Source organism: Acanthochromis polyacanthus, chromosome 1, assembly GCF_021347895.1.
Source record: "Acanthochromis polyacanthus isolate Apoly-LR-REF ecotype Palm Island chromosome 1, KAUST_Apoly_ChrSc, whole genome shotgun sequence".
Lineage (NCBI taxonomy): Eukaryota > Metazoa > Chordata > Actinopteri > Pomacentridae > Acanthochromis > Acanthochromis polyacanthus.
Genome location: NC_067113.1, coordinates 54083166 through 54104482, shown reverse-complemented (window position 1 = coordinate 54104482; position 21317 = coordinate 54083166). Strand labels below are relative to the sequence as shown.

Genomic DNA, 21317 nt, shown 5'->3' with positions numbered 1-21317 from the left:
GCTTAAAATCATGATTTTAAATTCAAATTGACATAAATTTTATTCTACGTCACACTCGAAAAACTTCCTTGGTGCAATCATCAAACTATTGGTCACATGATAGAAATTCAGTAAACTTTTGGCGGAACTGCGTTGAACTGCAGGCTGTGCTTATGAAGAGCAGATAGAAATATGGAAACAAATTCAAAATGTAAAGAGTAAAATATCTGTAGTATAGTATCATTCCACTATTTTTTCATGAGTAGTAACACTATTATTATTTTTGTCTTTTTTGTTTCTTTTTTATGATTTCAGCATTTTATCTGTCATATTGCATGGAAAACATTTTTGAGTTATCTCTGATCACTCTATGGCTCTGCTATTTCCATATAAGACAAACAGGACTTAATATTGCACTGAAAAATAAGTACAAATGTGACAGGAGCAAAACACTCTCAGAAGCTGCTCGGGGATCAGAGGGTTAAGTCCACTCATTAAATCCCAATAAGCAAACATTTGCAATGAAGCAATCAGTGATTAAGTGTCAAGTAGATCTTAAAATGACTCACTAAAGGACATAAGAGCACTAGATTCTCTGCCCCCACATCTTCCCAGCCCATCCTGGGACACCGGCCAATATTTTTCAACCATAATCCTCCTTCCTAAACCTCCAGGCTACTGCCGCTCCCATATGACACAGAAATACTGTATGTAAGGATTTTCAGCCTTGTGCAAATAAACAACAACAATGCAACTTCCTCTACGGGAAGCTAGCGAGGAAGTTATAAATAGGAATATAATGGGAGGTATGCAAATCGCAGCCGAAGGAGCTCACTGTACAAAACACAAAACACTTGCATGTCCTGCACATCATCTGCTTCTCCCTCTGCGATGGAAATGAAGTTTAGGGCTGGAAAGAATTGGAGATCATCCTGCTCTAATCTGTTTCCAGTGATAAAAGCTGCAGCTCTCGGTATTGTAAAATCAGCAGGCATTAGTGAAAACGCCATAAGTAGAAAGCACATGTAAGTTGTCTTAGATTGATAAAGTGGGCTTCAAAGACAAGGGGAGGAGGGCAGGAAGATATGAACTGGGTGGGATTTTAAACTGCCAGCCCTTGTTAGGTCAAAGATTGTTTCTCTTGATGATTAAATGGCCCTCTATGGAGCAGTCTTCTGTAATGGGATGTGTTCCTTTCATGCTTCATACAATATATGTGTGTAAACAATGTGTACAAGCCTGCCGCTCTGTAAGAGCACTCAAAAAAATGAAACGCTGACTTTAAATCATTTTTCCTGTCAACGTGTTCTATGTTATTGTATTTTGCAAAGATGTTAATAATAGAGATAATTTAGCAACAAAATCTTTATTTTAGCATTTATTTATTTATTCATTTATTATTTAATTTTCTTATTTTTATTACACAAACACCATACTTGGTAGTTAATGCAAGTATTCACATTTCTTTCTGACCAACAAGATATTTTTGAGTCTTTATTTAGTTGGACTTAAAAGATGATAGCTTCAGCCAATATAATTTACATTTGTTCACTCAACATAAACTAATGATGTCACTGCGACAACTAAAATGTAACTTAATTTAACTGAAATATTATATTTTTCTGCAACTTCATTTTTCCAATTACTTCTGAATAAATTCTCCGACACATTTTTATTATTTATTTACTTCCACATCAACAGTCATTTAATGTTGCTCAGGGTGGTGCCATTTTGACCAGAAAAGTGAGAATAAACCAAGAAAACAGTCAATGAATTTTCGGATAAGGGCGTGTTTTTTACAGTTGCATTTTGTGCTAAGCGCACAACTGTTAAGCTTTTGTTACGAAATAAGTTAGCAGTATGCAAACAAAAGTAATCAACATTTCTTCTGCTCAACAAGAGATTTTTAAGTTGAATCAACTTAATTTGATTATATTATTTGGACTTACTACTTCGTTTAACCAGAAAAGCAACACACACATCTTTCACTGCACCAAATAATAATAACAAGAGTGTAGTTAATCATATTTTAGAATTAAATTAGAGGAACAAGCATCTAATAAGCTGCACTGTCAGTCGGGAACAGTGGGTGTCTTATTCGTTCTTGTGCCATCCATCCCTCCCTAGCGAACTCTGTATGCCATTAAAGGATGGCAAGACTGCAGCCATTAGTGTAACAGGATCAGACCACTGAGGGCCTCACAAACAGACTACACACATGCATATATGTGCTGCAGACGTTCACTCAGTATCAAGAGGCTCGATGCTCCTGCTCAGACATACCAGGAACATTTACCACTGCTCCCATTCGCAGCACTTAAGTGGATATGAGCACGTGAGAGAGAATTCCTGACTGTCTGAGTTGAGAAAGAAGAAAAGGAGGATCAAAATCCAGCAGCAAGCATCCACCCCTGCAGCCCACTTTCTTGGCAGGAACCGAGACGAGGAGAGCAGCAGCAGCAGCAACAATCCCGCTTCCCCCCAATGTCACCCACACAGCCCCTACATTCTGTCTCCCAAAGGAGAAAGCGGAAAATGGAAGTCTCCTTGTTTTTCCTGCTGTTTTCCTACCCAGGAGGCAGCGCTCACAGCCAGCCACATCTCTTCCAGGAAGCTATAATTATCACCAAACTGACGCAGATTACTGGAGGAGGGAGAGAGTGGGAGAAGCAGCTGTGAGGGTTTTGAACAATGGCGGAGAAAATGATAGGCTTGATATTGAGGTCACATAATAAAGGCAAATAGAGCCTAAATGAGTTGATTCTATGGTTCACGAGACATTCCGCGCGCCCACCCAGTGGAGACAGAGGGGGTTTTTGTCCTTCGTCCTATTAGCATTTTGTACAAGATGTGCTGCAGGTAATTGCATTTGCTATTGAAAAACACTTGAATAGTTTGAACGGACCAAGCAGAGAGAATGAGAAGCATCGTTATCACTTTCTGTTGTGCTCCAGTAATGAAATTGCTGTTGATTGAATTAGCAGTATGATGGATGATTTCTTGCTCTGGCCTTTAAGGCGTGGGCGGGCGTGACCAAACGGGCTACGGGCCATATTTGGACAGCTTTGGGCCAAATGGTGTTGTGTTTCTTTATGGCTCATGTAACATGGGAGGCCATTTGCTGCGAGGGACGGGGATAAAGGATGTTGTGAAAAAGGATCTGGGAAGGACTGAAATGAAACACATATGGTTCAGATACACAAAGCAATTGTGCAGAGAATGAAAACCAAACACAGACAGACAGATGCAGGTCAAACACACAAACGCACACTTCTGTGGCTCCTCAGTTGATGCCACAACGTCTCCATCATTTGTCCAATCACTTTTTAGAGTGTGCTTTCCTCAATCACCTTATCAATCTTCCTAAACACCACCTCCTCTATCCTCTTCTGCACTCTCTGGTAAACACTCATCAACAAGAAGTTGTTTTTCCACAGCAGGCCATATGGCCACTCCCCTCTTCTCCTATCACCAGGTATTTCTGAATCCTCATTGGTCACCTGTGGAGAGAGATTGCAACACCTCCTGTCGGGTTCAGTGACCTCCCTTCCCTGTGTTACTATGAAACATCAACATCTGACATATGACTCAGAGGGAAGTCAGCCGTTGTGACTAATAGTGTTTTTCTAAAAGCTGCTTTTTAGCAGTGCTTCAGGGGAACGTGCAGAAATTCACACAACACTGTGCAAGTGTCTGGTGTGATGCAAGTCTTCCTGTTTTCATGCACTGATCGTGGAAAAGTTGCACGTTCTGCTGGCCAACTTTCTGCTCTGTCCACAACAAAGCTCAAAGAAGGGCTGTGTGTAAATGGCTATATATTGCATGAACTTATTTAATGAAAACAAGTGTAGAATATAAAGGTGTGATGTTCTGTTGGCACCCTTAGGTTGGAGACAGCCAGAATTCATTTGTACCGAGATTCACCTGGGAGCGAGAAGCAACACAGCTCTCATAGGATCAATAGAAGTGTGTGTGAGTGTGTGTTGAGGCACACTACGAGGTGAAAGTGTAGGTTAAAACTACACACCTGCATCCTTTTTATGGAAGCAAAAACATACAGCAGACAGTCCTCCGTTTGTACAGGAGGAGAAACTGTGAAATACCGTCACCTCCAGCGTATACAGTTGGCTTGGCAGTCTCTCAAAGTATACATGCACAAATGGTAAAGCAACATGGCTGCCATTAGTGGACTCTGTTTGCTCCCAGCTCTGAGGTTCGTCCAGTCAAAACAGCCATTTAATTGGACGTGTTAAATTGTTTTTCACAAAGTAAAACCGCCATAGAAGTAGCACCACATCACATATATACTGTGCTGTATATAGCACACACAATATACTACAGTATGCAGTATTAATCACACTAAACATCTGGGAATATTTAGGGAACAAAAAGATCTTAAAGCCTCTTCATAGTGATACCCATGTGGTGTTCTATTAAATTCCCTGAGTGACAATTTGGTTTTGTACCTTCACCCAGAAGAGACAAACACAACATCATTGTCTTTCTGAGAAGACATGATAGAAAGAGGAAATCCTCCAGACAGATGTACTGATCAATGATGCTCATGTTCCTTTGACTGAAGGCTTTGATTCCCTGGATCTTACACTATGTGCATTATGCAGCTTTTATAACGTCAAATAAACATTATCTCTGATTCAAAATTAAAACAGCTTGTTGCTGACCCCAGATATAGAAGTCAAGATGGTCACAAGATGTGATTTAAACTTCTTCCAGAAGCTACATTGTAAAAGAATCCCATGCTGAAAGAATTACACTAGAGTGAAACCACACAATTTTATAAGCATTTGCAAAAGTGAAACCAGAGGGATTTCCCATGCTTAGGATGGCAATCTACACTTTACTGCATAAGAGGCTCAAATTCTTTGAGAAACCCAACATATCCAAAGATTTCCTTTGAGAAAGCTCCTTGTAGGAGGACAAAAATCTCGCTTTAACAGGAAGAACCCTCCGGCAGAACCAGACCTGGTTAGGACAGATGTCTGCCTCGACCTGTCGGGGTGAAGGTAAAGAGGAGAGAGAGGATATGGATAGAAAACAGACACATAAGAGAACAATAAACACTTTGGAGGACACTGAAGGCAGTAACTGTTGCTCAGAAATGTGTAGCTCTGTATCTATTCACACATAGATATCAGGCTACACAATAGTTTTTCTTGTAAGGTTCTTGTAGTATCGGTATCACAAGGAGAAAATCTGCAGATACAAGAGTGTGAGGAAATAACCCAAAACAGTTCTTATTTACCCAAGAAAAGAAACAACTGCAGACCTGTCCATGGGTGTTGATATTGTCAAGTCGAGTAATTTCACTTAGGCAGCCTAATATGACAAATCTCAATGGGTTTTCTGATCTATACAACATATGTCCTTAGATGGATAAGGAAAAACTCCACCCAAAAAAAACTTTAAATGGGGGAAAAAAAGAATCAAAGTGGGTGTGCAGCCTGTGTTCGACACTCAGGAAAACCACAAAGCAGAGCCAAGCCCTGGCATAAGAGCCCACCCTCGTCTGGGGCCTCCCCTGCACACATTTTCTTCATAGCTGCTATGATTATGTTTCTGGAACTGCATGCAAGGCTGCTGATGCAGAAACTGGTACAAAGATTAACAAAATGCATCTCGGCGTGCGACAAAATTTATGCTTTATGGGATGGAGACTCAGTTAGTCAACTAGCTGTATCTGGACTTGTGTAGGTTTGGATTGTGGTCATTTTTTTAATGCCAAAAACACACAGTAAATATGTGTACAATGAAGTGATGAGTTGGGAGAAATCACACATTTTTAATTGAGTTTAGAATTTATATATAGTTTTAGACAAGAGGAATGTGACTCAAAGGACCCAAAACCTGCTACAGTTAAAGCCAAAGGAATCAGTAGATAATCTAATACATGTGGAAAAATGTATTCAACATTTATTTTCATTTTGTTGTATAGATACATAGATATACATACTGTTGGTGTTCAATGCTGTTTTGAATTCATTTTCTATAAGGCTCATGCAAATTAGACTATATTACAGATGCTGTACCTGTTATATATAAATAAATTCTTAGCTTCTAAGGTTTTGCATTCTCCATTCATTAACACTTGGCCTGCATCATAAACTATTTCAAACACTAATTTACATAGACAAGAGGCCCTAAAAAGGCCCCTCTCCTGTGCATGAGAAATACATTTCTTGGCTCCAAACACATCAAAGATGCGTTGCGATGACACAAATTCATTGGAATGACATTCAGTCAGTATTTTTACGCTATGCTCTTCTTAAGTGTATGTTGTGATGCGAAGGGCATGCAAGACTCTAAGTGATGCAGCGAGTTTCATGAGGTGGCTGTATTTATGGGAAAAAGGCTGCACTCGGCTGCCAGTGTGATTTTCTGCTCTCATTGCTTTCTCAGTACCAGCTGGCATAGTTACAGCTGCGCTATGGCTCTAAACCTGTAATCACCCTGATACGTGTTATGTCACATATATATAACAGCATAATAACGCTTGTCAAAGTCACTGATTCGGTCGGCACATTCGCCGCATATATCGACGAAAAGAACATCAGGCTTTTCCAGCAGTTTTCAGAAAGCAAATTTTTCACCTGCTTTTATCGTAGCTTCTAGAATAAACAGTTCAAGTGAAATGTGCATCATGCGTTCAGTCAGTTAATACTGGAAATGCAAAGCGAATAATAAATAGAGAAGCGAGCATTCTGAGTCCCTGAAGTACTGTGCATTACTGTGGAAAGGAATCACGGCTTCAGGAAAGATGGTGCTCAATCAGGGAAAGTAGAGGAGAGTGTTGTCTAGACTGCTGCATAATGAATGAGGCAGACTTTGTGGTCACAGGAGTGGAAGTCCAGGGGCCACGTTAACAATATTCTTCCAGATGGCCTGCATGAACTCGCTTTGAAAGAGATGAAAAGTCAGAGAGTGCAACTCTGAAAAGATGTGACCACTGCAACACATGACGTGATCCAAATGTAAACGGCGTCTTTGAAACACACACATAACGGCATCTTTGTGTTACTTGTGAATGAAACAAGAGCAGGGAACAATTAAATACACATTAAATTAGTTACGCGCTCTAAAAAAGTTGTCTGTTTCTACAGCTTCTTGTCAGGATATTTTTTTTTCTCCAAAAAATAAAGTATGCCTCTGAAACCCACAAACAGGTTTTAGGGTTCAGAGGGTTAATGCATGGTACGTATGCACACTTGATTATGTGTTTACTGTATGCATTTTGTGGCTCTGTATGTCTTTAATATAGTCATAAACAGATGTAGCATTAAAAGAAAAACATTCCCTTGGGGATTGAACACTGCCTGACAGCCTGTAATTATTATCAGTCAAAAAAAAAAAAAAAAAAAAAACAGGTGTCTCTTCACGAAATCTGAAGTCAAACTCTATATGAATCCAATAAAGTCTGACAAATCAGCATTGTTGATGCTGTAATTTGGAATTTTTGTGTTTATTTGTTTATACCTTGAAGGGACTAGAATCGAAAAAAGGTAAATGCAGAGCAGTTCCTCTGCTGAAACACCCACAGAATCTCTTAGGCACTGCTAAAAAGAAATACGGATAGTGTCAGTGTTGTGTATCCTAAAAGCATATGCAGAGTCGTACACCTTATACAGCTGCTTTAAAAGATACTATTCACATATTTGACACTGGCCTCTGGCAAAGCAGCTGCTGTTAAAGCTCAAACAATGCTCTAAAAACAAATTTTGTTGAGCACAGTGTGCATCTTTACAAAACACTAGTTTAAGGTAGTTGGGCATCATTGCATTTAAAGGAAGAAGTCTGTTCATGCTGGTTTGTGGTTTGTCAAAATGTTTCTGTTTTTCTCCAGCTGTGATCTGATCCACATCGACTTCTTGACCCCGAGTTAGAAGTAGCAGAAAGTCCAAATGACAGCCATGAATGAGACCTTTGTTTGATCGATGAAACCAAAGAGAGCATGTGTGTGGTTCAGTATGAGCCGTGTTGGCCATTAGTGACGGTGAAAAGGTTGGAGCTATTTCAGTTCTTAGCATGGAATTAGCATAAAAACTTGGTCAAGTTCCCAGGTTGCCCTGAAATCGTTGTAGTGGGATTCTTTATGTCCATGAAAAGAAAACAGCACTTCCACTTGAACAGTAATAAGAAGAATGCACTCTTCAGACGTGTCCTGCCATGCAAAACAGTGTCTAGTCTGCTTCTGAGTGCAGATCATTCATATATCTGATCGTCTGTATGCATTTGACCCGGGTCGACACATGAATGTACAGATTGTGTGAAAAGATCCATATGATCAGCTATCGATCTGGTTGGGCGTCTGTAGGCTGGCGGAGTGTTTGTCTGCCGGTGCTGAGGTCAGCAGGAAGTTCCCACAGAAACACACAGAGTAAACACAGCTGTCTGGATCAGCGTGCATGTGTGTGTTGGGAGGGCAATCATAGGATTGGAGGAAGGGTCAAAAGCAAGGGCAACGAGGTCGCTGCAGAGACTGAGGAGGGGGAGAGGGGATGAGTGAGGGGGCTTAAAGATCCTGAATGAACCAGTTGTGGAAAAAAAGAAGCTTGAGGGTGTTCAGGGGTTGATATGCAGAGCTGGAGGTAAACAAGAGGGCTGGGCTCTGTTAGGGGCTCGGTATCAGATAAGGCGTGAGGAGAGCCTACAGACAATGTAGGAACACACAAATAACTGTTTGTATTAGGATAGCAGCAGCCCTTATCCAGGACCTTCGGACTGCATATTATGGTCTGGGAAACTATGAAAGACAACTGAAACACTCTGATAAAACTCATGAGAAAGAAAACATCTTCTGAGGAACTTACTGGCGGAATGAAAGTCAGTGTCAGGTGGGAGCAAAGTAACAAAAACATCTGACTTACATTGATGGAATGGGAGTGATTTTTATGAAGTGATTTAGTATTTCACCTCGTTGATATTGAAGGACAAGGAATAGATTAAAAGCAAACATGTCGAAATCAGTGCAGCACAGTGGATTTTAGTTATCTTGGGTCTTTACTTGTCAATGGTGTATATCAAACTTTTAAAGAGCCCATGTGGTGAAAAGTAATTTTGACTGAGTGAAAATTGTTAAGATATGAAGGCATATATTTCTGTTAGTCAGGCCCACCCACAACTAGACAGCCTCACAGCTTGATAACACAGTAAGAATTTTACTGAATAGACGAGCCAGTAGACATTCCCTCAAAATTGTCATAATTCTGCCCTCTCGCTGGCCGTTGCCTCCAGGTGAGCCCTTCAGAAAGAGCAGCTGCCTCACAGTCCACCAAGTTTATTTACTTTCTAGAATTGTTTCCGCTAACTCTAAAATGTCTCAGCCATTAGCAAAGCACACCAAATGTGCTGCTGTGGGCTGCAAGACTGAACACAAGCGTTTTCATGCACTCCCAGTGTCTGTGGAACTGAAGAACCAATGGATTGTTTTTATGGCAATGTCACCACAACAGTAGGAAAATCCTTAGTGTTAGCATGTTTTGTGGCTAATGTTGCTAATATTATTATGATGAGGTAGTCTTTTCACACACAGAAAAAAACTTTTTTTTCACAGGTTGATGCCTCAATAGATAGATTCAGAAACAGTGTGAAGCTGGACATACCAACGCATGAAGGAAAACAACACCAGCAGACAGAAAACAAAGCGAAGTACAAATGAATAAAGGTTCTAGATATTTAAAATTGCAATAAAGACAGACACTAGTGAATCTATTCAGTAGTCAAGAAAAATACAATTTCTAGGATTCTTATAATGCAGCTTGATGGGGTCTTTTGTCAGGATGTGCCTGTATAAACCCCAATATGCATTATTTCTAGCTACACATCATCAGTGAGCAGCAGGTTCAACCCAGATGTCGTCACTATGGTTATTTAAAGGCTGACCATAGCTTAAGTGGTTGTCCATTAATCACAGCAGTTGATGGTTTGATCCTCAGGTCCTCCAACCCAAAGTGACCTTGAGCAAGATGCTGTAAACCCCAAAATACTGCTTGCGATATGTGTAGGGGAAAAATAATTCATCGCTTTATAAAAAAAGGCAACCAAACACCAAATATGTCTAATTTTTGATGCTTTTAGATGTCTGAATCATGTGCATTTTGTCCTGTAGAATTAAAGGTGTATTTCTCAAATGCCAGGGCTCAGATGTTGAGGTCAAAGAGGGATTTTCGGTCAGCAGACTTGGTTACAGCAGACTGAGACAGGTGTTGGATATAAATGGCTGCATTCTGGCTGTGCAACGGAGCTTTACAGTTAGAAAAGCAGTTAGCTGTGGTGTGTAATTACGGCCACGAGTGTGTTTAAGTCGCAAATCTAGAGAAATGCATTTTTGTCACAAGGTTTGTCGTAAACAGAGGAGAGGGGCCGTTTTAAAGCTTGTTTTGAAGAAAACAGAAGCCTGAGTGTCTTGGTCAGGAGGGTCAGGGGTCAAAGGTCAGGGGTCCCGGTGAGAAAGTTGAGCTCCTCAGAGGTTCTTTGAGATGCAAGCACCTTTTGTTTACTGGACAGATTTATTCTGGGAGTATGCAGAGGAGACGAATGAAAAGAACTCCAGTGAAAATAGAGACTATGGCTGTTGCTCTATACAAGAAAATAAATCTTTTGTGTCCTCGTGCGTTCACACAGCTTTGCCCTCAGGCTGCCATACCATGTCTCATCATTAGACATTTATGCGATGGCAGATATTCTGTGTTCATACATAATGCATCATATGGCGTGTTTTATATAAGGCGGGTTGGAGAGGATTCACTCCTACACCTCTTCTCTCAGAGAAGAAACGTGGAGCTCAGAGGAGGTTCAGCCCACACGAACACCGACGAGCGAACACTTTAGAAGGCATCACGCACCATACATCTCCAACTGCACGGAGACAAACGATAACTTATTGATGTGCCCACATAACAGGGCCGCCATGTGTAGCACAAACACTACGCTATAGGCAGCGGAACAGCTGCCAGACAAACGCTGTCCCTTATATCCCCCATATAACCCACATGGGGATATAAAATGTCAGAGGGATGTCGTGTGTGAAGCTTGGATGAGATCAGAGGGAAAAAAAGCTCCACTGTGAGGTTTTTTTTTTTTTCAATCTCTGGGGATCAGGATGAGCTGAGTGCTGAGCTGAGCGGGAACTCAGAGGGTGAAAATGTGAAACACAAGTTTACAGGCCACTAACTGAGGAAATAAAAGTGAATGTACCTGCCACAACTGCTGGCAGACAGAGAGCGATAATACACTCAGCATCCTGCTCCTGACTAACACATCATAGCGACTCATGGTATGAAAACCACAGAGGCCTCAGCAGAAGCTAGAAATCTCACATATTCTCTGTCATGATAAACATAATAAGTAAAGAATAGAATTTCTGATCATTTTTCACGTGTGGATGTGTTAATTATGCAATGGCAAGAAATCAGATGTTCCTTTTCCTCAAAGCAGGCCAATCTTATACTGAGACATTTCTACTCTACTGTACAACTACAGGACAATAACAAACACAACATACAGTGAGGATGCTGCAAATCACAGGACACGCAGGCTGAGTAAATGAGGCCATGGTGCCCCCTGCAGGCCACTCTGAAGGCAGTAAAATGTGCAGATCTGTATATGAAAGAATATGTAGAAATATGTATATGTAGAAATGTATATGATCTAGCAAATGCCATTCATTCAAGAATGTCTGCCAACATAACATAAAATACAAGGAACATCAAAGAAAAATATTTGTAAGCTACAATTTATAGCTATAAACAGAAATGAGTTCTCTGATTCACTGTTCATGTAGAAATCAACAAAATAAATCATCCGAAACAATTTTTCTTGACAAAATGCAATCCTACGACAGTGTTAAGATCCAAAGAGCATCTGCAGATCAGTGTTTTGTACGTGTTGAGAAAGGTAAAATTCACACCGTACCAAAAAAAAAGGGAAATTATCACAATGTTGTCCATGTTCTGAGCTTTCTGCGTTTCTGTATTTAGGGCTTCAGATGTCCACAGAGGAGAAAGAAAAATGAACTAGTGTGCTGCCTGTCATTGATGGGACATTATTATTGTTTTCTATTAATTAGTTACAAACACTTTTCTTTTCCTCTAAATGCAAGAGTTTGCAAGAAGCACCCTTTACATCTGTCATCCTTGGATAGATGTTACACAATAACCCTTAAAAATAAATGGAAGAATACAATTTTTTTCCCACCTATTCACAATTTCTTGTGCAAGGGTACAAGGGATGGACACAATACAAATCTCCTCCAGACACTACAGCAGGGGTCGGCAATTAAGTTTGGCTTCGGGCCAGATTTTTTCCAAGCCATTACATGGCGAGCCACAAGGCCTAAATAAATAACACGCACGTTATGTTTAAAAACTCGTGTTACTCACATTTCTGTTCCTACACCCATGTTTGATAGAAGTGTTTTAATTTTCATAATAATATGACGCCTATGTCCGTTGTTTGAGTGACAACTTGTGTTCTAGAGACTATTGGAATTCCAGCACCAGGCGCTGTCCGCTGACGTCATTTGTTTTTGCATGTTGAGCGTCCACGCTGCACCTGCTGATACGCTTATTCACCCGCGTATCACAAATAAGAATTTAGATAGACTGAAATGTTTCTGTTCTGAAAAATGAAATTTCCAAATAAAGAGCTTTTTGAGACTGTCAGTCCGATTTTTAAAAAGTATGATTTATTTTGTTATTTTCATTCTCTAGTTCAAACAATCTCAGGGGCCACATGTGGCCTGCGGGCCGCTAATTGCCGACCTATGCACTACAGCCTTTGCAAATGCTTCTTTCATTTTTAATTAGATCAAATATAAACAAGACGTTTTACCAAACTTGGACCGCCCAGCGACAAAGATGACCCCTGTGACCTTGAAAATGAGGTCACGGTCACCAAATGCGAACTTGACCTGTTTCTTATTATTTTACACCTGTGTACCAAATATGGTGAGGCTAGATCAATATTTTGTCAAGTTATCACACGGAAACCAAATTGTTACAAGCAAGCAAGCAAGACCATGCAGCTGAAAACACAACGGGGATTCGTGAAACTGTTACGTAAATTTTTTGTTTCTTTTTCGTGCGCACCAACTCGATTTCGTCATGTTTTTCGTGTTGCTCACAACGAAACCCGCTGTGGTAATCACAGCTGAAAGTGGTTTATACCAGCGGATTCATGACGATCTAAGCTGTCCATCGGCGTATACTGCTTGTGTGATTGCGTTTGCGGCCGCCGGCCGCCGGACATTCTTTAAATTCCTATGCAAATTGGTAAGTGTACCACCGGGTTATGGTTAGGTTATGGTTATGGTTAGGGACGATGTCACGCAAAATATAGCGTTGGATTCGCCATGGTTTTACATTAAAAATATAATACACACATTCGTTTGAAATACGTTCTGGGTGGCACGAAAAGTCCGCCGTTTAAAATACATTGGTGCGCATTTCGTGGTGAGCGGCACGAAAAACATGACGAAATCGTGTTGGTGCGCACGAAACCGAAACAAAAATTTACGTAACAGTTTCACGAATCCTCGTGAGATCGGGCTGGAAAACAATACCTTCCGGAAAACGGAGTTTTGCCGGGCGGTAATTAACACCAGATTGTGCTGATTTGTTCATCACCTATAAACACAGAAGAAGGCCGCAACTGTATCAGTGCAGTATCAACCAAATGAACGTTATCTGTAGTGGCTACATATATTAATCGGTGGTTCAGGAGCTCTTGGAGGATGAGCAGATCAGCAGAAACAGAAACTGATGTGGGAACAGAGCTGAACTGTATCAACAAAGTCACACCAACAAGAACATGCGTCTCATCTCACACCAACCTCCAGTTAGCACCTTGTGTCACATCGAGGAGGTTGCAAGCAGCGCGAGAGTTTCTATTTTCATGCAAATTTTCGAACTCAGCTTTTTAAGCAAAAACAAGTGGTTGCATGTTTTCTATAATCATACATCTGCAGTATTTTCACACTTTTGTTGCACTATTAAGAACACCTTTATTCTTTAATGCAATGTACAGTAGATAAAGTTTATAAAAGGCTTCAATAGAGACTGTACAATAAAAAAACACTAACACATGATGCCGGGTGGTTAACATTAACAAAAACTGACAAGGTAATAACAGTGTATGTGTATATTAGTCCTTCAGTCAACCAGTTGAACTACACCTGGTAAAAATGAAGAAGTTAAGAGGCGACAACTTATTTGAGCGGTGGTAAAATAACAGTAACGATTAACACTCAGGTTGATACTGATGATGAGCTTTGACTAACAAACACAGAATGAGGTCAGTGAATGAAACCCCTCTTCCTGTAACAAGACACTTTAAATCCACCCACGCACACAGATTTCTCACAATATCATTTATTTTAACAAATTATATTAATATTACAGTATTCATCAACTTAGGACCTTTCAATTTTGGACCCTTCTCTAAACAAATATATACAAATTTCACAGTGAATTTGGTGTATTTGGTTATAATAACATGACAAGAAGTATCTTTAAATCCTGTTAATATTAACTTTCCCAAAATAAACAACTCTGAAAGAAAAAAAGGAATCACAAAGACTTTAAAAAAAAAGGCTATGACTAGGATAGTTAAGGCAGGAAACAAGTAATGGAAATCATTTTGCCCCCTTCCCAAAAAAATCTGGGCTGTGACATCTATTTCCATCAACAACAGTGCAATAATGCAACACTATCTCACTAAGTTGTGGGGCCTTAAAGGTAAGGAGTGCGATAGAAAGCCCGTAATTAAAAAAAAAATCCCTTCTAAACCGTGAACTCTACTAACTAGCTCCAATTAGAAGCCCCCGATAAGCATCTACTGTATGAAATGTTATGCAGATATGAGGAGAAGTGCAAGAAGGTCCGAGCTTTACATTCCAGTTCTGGTTGAAGTGCTCCTCTTTCCTGCTAATATCTTCTGGTGAATTGTTTTTCTGGTAGATAAGGCTTTGGAATGAGAGGTGTGAAATGACTTTTCACTGCCCAAATAAGTGCGACCTCTAAAAAAAAAAGTCTCTAGAGAACAGAAATGGCAGACTGGGCGAGAAAAGGGTGACCGACGGTTAAAGAGGACCCGGATCAGTCCTGCCTCTGTGGTATGCAGCCCTCCATCTCCAGCACCTCGGGCCAGCCCTCGAACTTGTTGGTCTCTGCACTGTTCTTTATATGCTGCCGAGGTAAACACAAGACACGGTGTCCTTAACAAGAAACCAGAGACAAGCCTGTATTGTCATTATAATCCAGTGGTTACACAAGCTCAAAAGGATGTGTGTAAAAGGTTGTGACAGAAAGAGCACGTTATGCTGCCCAACGACTGGCGGCACGAACAGCACTGGAGTGTTCAGTTCACTTCTACAACTAAAAGTCAACAAAAGCCTCTGAGCAGAAAGGCTTCATTAACGTCGTGCGAGGTCTGTGTGCTCATCCCAGCCTCCCACACAGTCAGTTTCTGTTTGCACGGACAATGTATGTGTTTACACTCAAGAACACGAAAAAGAAAAGCGGAGGTCACACAGTTACTCTGCGGCATCTGAAAGGAATGTTGTCTTAACCATTTATCAGAGCCAGAAACAGGAGGCTTTTATATATACAGTTTCAGTATATTAAGGCCAAATCTAAACACAAAATCGTATTCGCCAACATCCCTTTACTTTGCAAAAAAACTATAATTGTGCACAACTAATAAGCAATGAGTGGCTTAAATATGACTAACAGTCACCTGATGAAAAATTGCTCATGTTGATTTCAACCACTTTTTGTAAAATTAAAGAAATTCAGCTTTCCTTATTTCTTTTTCTGATTGTGCTGTTTTTGAGTGAAAGTGTGAGGCTTTATACTATATATCAGTAAAAAAATGCATCCAAAGTCAGTAAAAATGTGACGGGGGCAAAAAAAAAAAAAACAACCCAGAAACTGTTTGGTGCTCAGATGATTCTCTTCTTTAACACGTCATCCTGTGATGCCTTTATTCTTTTTGTCATTCTGACTTATTTGCTTCCAGCTTTTCTTGTTTGAGTTCATTTATTCGTTTTCAGAGCTTAAATGCTCTGATTATTCTTGTTTTTATAGTAATAGTTTTATGAATTACATTCGAGTTTCTTAATTCTGTGCCAACATCTTTTATTTTCTTACTCAACTACATTGTAAATAAAGCCTCCTTAACTCAGTGCATCGGGGTTGAATGGAAGGCTCTCCAGATTACAAATGTAAATGTGTTGTGTCTATACAAACTAATAAATCATCTTGCACTGAGTTCGGTCGGTAAGATTCTCGCCAGCATATCCCTGCTACACCCATGCAACTTCTTCATAAAATGGTTGAAATGTAAATTCATCTTTATAAAGAACAGAGACTAAAATTTCAGAACTATTGATGCACATCTGATGGAAATATTTTAGATATACTGGTGGGCATAGCACCAAGACTAGATTTTATGTCTAATGCGGTTTATATTTGCTGGCAGTACACATTTAACTTCAACTGATTTTGTTTGTTAAAATTTAAAAACTTGGAGCTAGATAACAAAAAGGAAACTGCTGCTGTTGTTGTTGTTTACCACTCCTCAGTAGAAAGTGAGTGAAAGTGAGTAGATGTAAACAGGATATCAGGCATCATGTTACCTGCTCAAATGGACTCTTGGTCTTGATGCCTTTCCCTCCTACAAAGACCCAGTTATCTCGGAAGCCCAGATTACTGACAGCGGAGCTGCCCAGATCTGAAATGAGCTTCCTGGCTTCATCGTTCAGTCTGCACGACAAAAAAGCCGTTTATTACTCCACAGCCAATATTACAGATAACTAAACTGTAGCTCGAACTGTGCAAACGTTTCTTACTTTGTTGAAGGATCATCAAAAGATGCCATCATTACGACTGTCCCATCTTCAATTTCCTTCAGGAATTTAATTAGGGGAGCCACATCTGTGCGGGGTTACATGAGGTTAAAACATTGTAGAAGTGCTTTTAGTGTAGAAACCAAAACAGTTTATAAGTGTACTCACCTCCTGCCCACATATCAAAAAAACCTGTCTTGGCCAGTTCGCCTGTTTTCCCTATAGAGGAAATAAAGATTCAGCTTTATTCCACATAAATCAAATAGGTAATTAGTGACAGCAGACTCATTTTTTCCTGCATTCAGTACAAAATATGGGTCATGCTATGTGCACCATGATTACCAAAAAGAACTGTATATATCGGTAGCTTATCTGTAGCTATTTGACTGTGACGTATGGAACTGCTGATAACATTACCATTAACCAGGGCGATGTTGATTCCTCTCCCCACGTTGTTCTTCACACCGCTCATGAGTCTACAAACAGCAACAGAAAGACAATAAATGGAGACCCAATAAAGATACTTTCAAACATACAGCACACAGAATTCAGGGCATGACACTCCCTAATGAATTCGTATGGACACTGCGATAAACGCCTTATTTCTATTTACCGTTCATAAATGCAGCGTGACTTATAACACGCTATAGAGTCGACGCATTTGTGTTTCCTGTATTTGTCATCAAATATAGTTCCTCCTGTGGGCAGCCATGAGTGGCGGCTGGTGTTTATACAGATAAACCCCTTTTTAATTGCTTATTTGTATGACTTGTTTTATGATGTTCCTCTGTTTTAAAGTTAGCTGATTTTATAATGTAACTATGAAAAGTGTCTGAGTATTTTTGAGAAGTGCTGTACAAATGAAATACATCATTTTGTTATTATTATTATATCAAATGAGGATATTGTAAAACATTTTTATAATAATGTTAAATATACATCCTGAAGCTATCCTTTTCTCTCTCCTCTTTACCCTCACCCCAGCCTTCCTGTAACAGAACATTGTAAGACCTTCACCATACTATGCAAAGTGCACTGAGATGACTTATACTGTGATTTGATGAGCTATAAACAAAACTGAATAGAAATACTACAAAGTGAACACTTACAGCTGTGTACAAGCAACAAACAGTGTGCTTAAATTAAGTTATTAAACTCACTGGTCTGGGCATATCATGAGAAACAATATTTTCTTGCCAAGTCGATTCAAAAATCCTGAAGATGAGCCAGAATGATCAAAGGGAATTTGGAACACAGGGAGGAAATGCCTCAAACTTATTTACGCAGCTCAAAAACACACATTCAGATCAGTACACAGACTTCAAAGTGAGCAGCTGTCAAAATGTTCGCATTCTAAAATCCCACTACGTTGACCAGTGACTACAAAAGGCCTCTTAAATGCAGCTTTATTCCACTGGCACGATGCTACAGATGAGGCCGATGCAGCAGTAGCTGATGAACTGATAAATTATGCAGGGTCATGCATCGGCTTATGCACGGCTCAAGGCGTTAGTAAGCTAGTATCAGTACTGCTCAGGATGTCAAAATATAAAGATGGGTTTGTGTTTAAGTACACTGTGGGACCAGCAGTTTATAAAATAAGTATGTGTTTTTAAAAAAAACATAGCCTTGATATGTTTTTGGTGGTGAGAACAGAGCAGATTAAATGTTAAATTGTCAGTTTCATGACATTTCTACTGCTCATAAATGTTTAACAGCAGGCCATAAAAGTCAATTGTGTACTTTGCCACTTTATCGAACATTCTGACAGCCAGGACTTCTTTTGCAATGCTGAACTGAATTACGGATCAGTTACTGAAATGGATGATTAACTTTTATGTCCAAGGACCATTTAATGGATTTCAGCATTACAGTCAGTGCTTTGAACCACAGAAGGAAGCTGCTGCTGCGATGAATTACAGCTCCAGGAAAATACCCATCCACATATTTACACTGTAAGGCTTCAAGGGAAAGTGATTAGTTACTATGGTAATCATACACTTACGAGCTATAAAAGTGAATGTTTTTGGGATTTCTATTCACATCTAATTCTATATGTAGTTAAATAAAATTTTAACTTAAACTACACTTTGAAATAAGTCATTGTTCCTCCTCATGATTGAGTAGCTAAAACACAGATACTATATAAAGTAGCTTCCTTCTGTTTTTCTGAAAGTGTCAAGATATCCTTTTACTTACAACTTGTCCTCCAGGCAGACTCGGGGCCCCACCACACTGGCTGCACCGCTCGCCATCTTGAAGGCAAAGTGTCCAAATGGACATGCCTTGGACAGCCCACACTTGTACCTGACTGGCTTTGTTGCTGTAAATGCAAAACTCCACTTACACGTCGAGTAACAGGTAGAACAACATCAGGTTACAGGCTGTCTGATCATTTGAGCCTATTCACATGCAGAACAAACAGCAGTGGTTAAACCGGACCTCTACATAAAGGTATCTATTTACACTTAACGCTTGAAATTCAATGTGAAGTGTCAGGCGTGACATGCAATGATACTTTGTCATGCCTTACTGTCATCTGGATGCATACAGAGTTGTTTTTCCCCCATGCACACTCTGAGACAAGCTCATCATTACCATTTTTGTGCTGACAGGTATAGAGAAAGTCAACAAATCAAAAATATGGATTGAGAATTTAGGGATACTTACGGCCTTCATTCCCTGGCAGAGATTTTGCTGAAAAGCAAAAAAAGCATATGTTTAAAGAGATTGTCAGTGATCAGTTAACACAGTGTCGACTTTGGTTTTTATATTTAAAGAGACTTCCTCATAATGGCTGAACAAACAAAGTGTCAGGCTTCCTTCTACTCACAAGACAGGATGCTAAGTATAAAATCCAAGTTAATCTCCAGCAGTTGAAAAGCCAGAAAGACAGCCAGGAGGAATGCAAAGACAAGCGCTGCTAACTTCAAAATACCTGAAAAAGAAAGAGAGAGACGGACATAAAAACACCGGTTATCAGATGTTACATGGTCTTAGCTTACTACACGATATTATCTACACTGAACAAAAATAGGAAGGCATGTAAATGGTCTTCTGTTCTCACCTAGAGAAAAAGTTTAAAATCTCTCTTCTATTTTTACAGTTAGTAAATGGTCCAGAAGTGCATGAAACATGCTTAAACTGTCCACCTGGTGGCAAATCTCAAATTATTACACACCCTGGTAAGGCGTGGCTTTTAAGAACAATGATGCTACTTCGACCAGTGACTATAAAATATAAAAATGCAGCTTTATTCAAATGACACAATGCTCTGGATGACAAGAAAGAGATGAAAAGTAGTTGTTGGCAGATGGATGCTAGTGTGTCAGTTAAGACTGTAGGCTGAATGTCCATAAATGTCCAATAAACAGTTTAAGACAGCATGGTAGTACAGACAACTTGCCATGTGATGCTCTGTGGATCAATGCGTCTGACAATGTGATCCTGTCCACTAAACTGTCCTTCAACTTCACTGAGCCCTTCAGGCATCCACAAGCCCAATAACTCTGTGTTGCAGATGTGACCTATGATCTATCATCCCAGTGTCCATTTTCCCATGATCATGTCCGATACAGGGCCTATTTTGGTTGTATGGATGCTGTGTGTTGGAGCAACAATGCTAAAAATGACATGCTGCATTTGTAGTTATGCTCAGTATATTTTGCTGCTTTGGCAGGAGGCAGCTGGACTTCTCTTTTTGGTTCTTGCAGAGGTTTCATCTCTCATCAAGAAGCTTCTTCAGGTCAAAAGTTCAGTCGAGTTACAGAAACTGAGAATCTACACTTGATATATTTTCCTGTGCAGCTTTGAGGAGACCCACTTGACTTACCGCCAGCCCTCAACATCTTAGCGAGTCTCCAGCCTCTTCTTCCTGACAGCTAACACCCTGTAGTAAGAAAACACACACTCAGTGTTACTCAATTATTTATTTAGTAGGGATTGGAGCTAATTTGGAGACGTCAACTTTAGCTGGTTGCTAATATTTCATGTAATGTAGCCTGATATGAAGCAATATATAGAAAGTTGGTTGTTAAAAGGTAACACCACAATAGCTTTTTTTTTTCAACAAAAATAACTAGTTAGTACATGGGAATACACTCAAACAGCATTAGCAGACTGTAATATCATAAGCTACGTTTCGTAAAGCAAACTAGCGTCAAGTGTTACTGTTAAAAGTGACGCTAACTAACGTGGGTTAGTCCGCCACAGCTACTTCCTCGTCTCAGCCGACAGTTTTGCTAACCCATGCCAAAATAACAGCAGCGGACGTTCGGAAATAGTAATATGGGGAAGTAACATTTGGATAATAGTTCACTTTCGTCTTACCTGTTAGGTTAGCTCGGTGCCAGCAGCTCTCAAATGTGTTTTAAGACTTGATCGGTAAAATGATAGCGCTGATTCGTGTCATGACAGCTGAGATGTGGAGGAGGAGCGAAAGGTAAGAGGCTCCACTCTATCGGAAAAAACAAAGACG

General features: G+C 39.9%; 1 protein-coding gene across 1 annotated transcript; it reads right to left on the bottom strand.

Moving 5' to 3' along the window:
• Nucleotides 1-14347: 14347 nt before the first annotated feature.
• On the bottom strand, nucleotides 14348-21274 carry fam3c (FAM3 metabolism regulating signaling molecule C). Its single transcript, XM_022190144.2, has 10 exons — nucleotides 21170-21274; nucleotides 20673-20729; nucleotides 19674-19778; nucleotides 19511-19537; nucleotides 19040-19163; nucleotides 17258-17316; nucleotides 17009-17059; nucleotides 16844-16928; nucleotides 16631-16757; nucleotides 14348-15179 (listed from the first exon to the last, which is right to left on the bottom strand). The coding sequence occupies exons 2-10, from the start codon at nucleotides 20686-20688 to the stop codon at nucleotides 15090-15092; spliced, it is 684 nt and encodes a 227-aa protein (XP_022045836.1). The 5' UTR covers nucleotides 20689-20729; nucleotides 21170-21274; the 3' UTR covers nucleotides 14348-15089.
• Between the last annotated feature and the right edge of the window lie 43 nt (nucleotides 21275-21317).

Coding starts and splice junctions, on each gene's coding strand:
- fam3c (XM_022190144.2), bottom strand. Junction 17,317..19,039: donor GTCTGCCTGGAGGACAAGTT/GTAAGTAAAAGG, acceptor TGCTGTTTGTAG/ACTCATGAGCGGTGTGAAGA. Junction 17,060..17,257: donor CAACATCGCCCTGGTTAATG/GTAATGTTATCA, acceptor TTTCCTCTATAG/GGAAAACAGGCGAACTGGCC.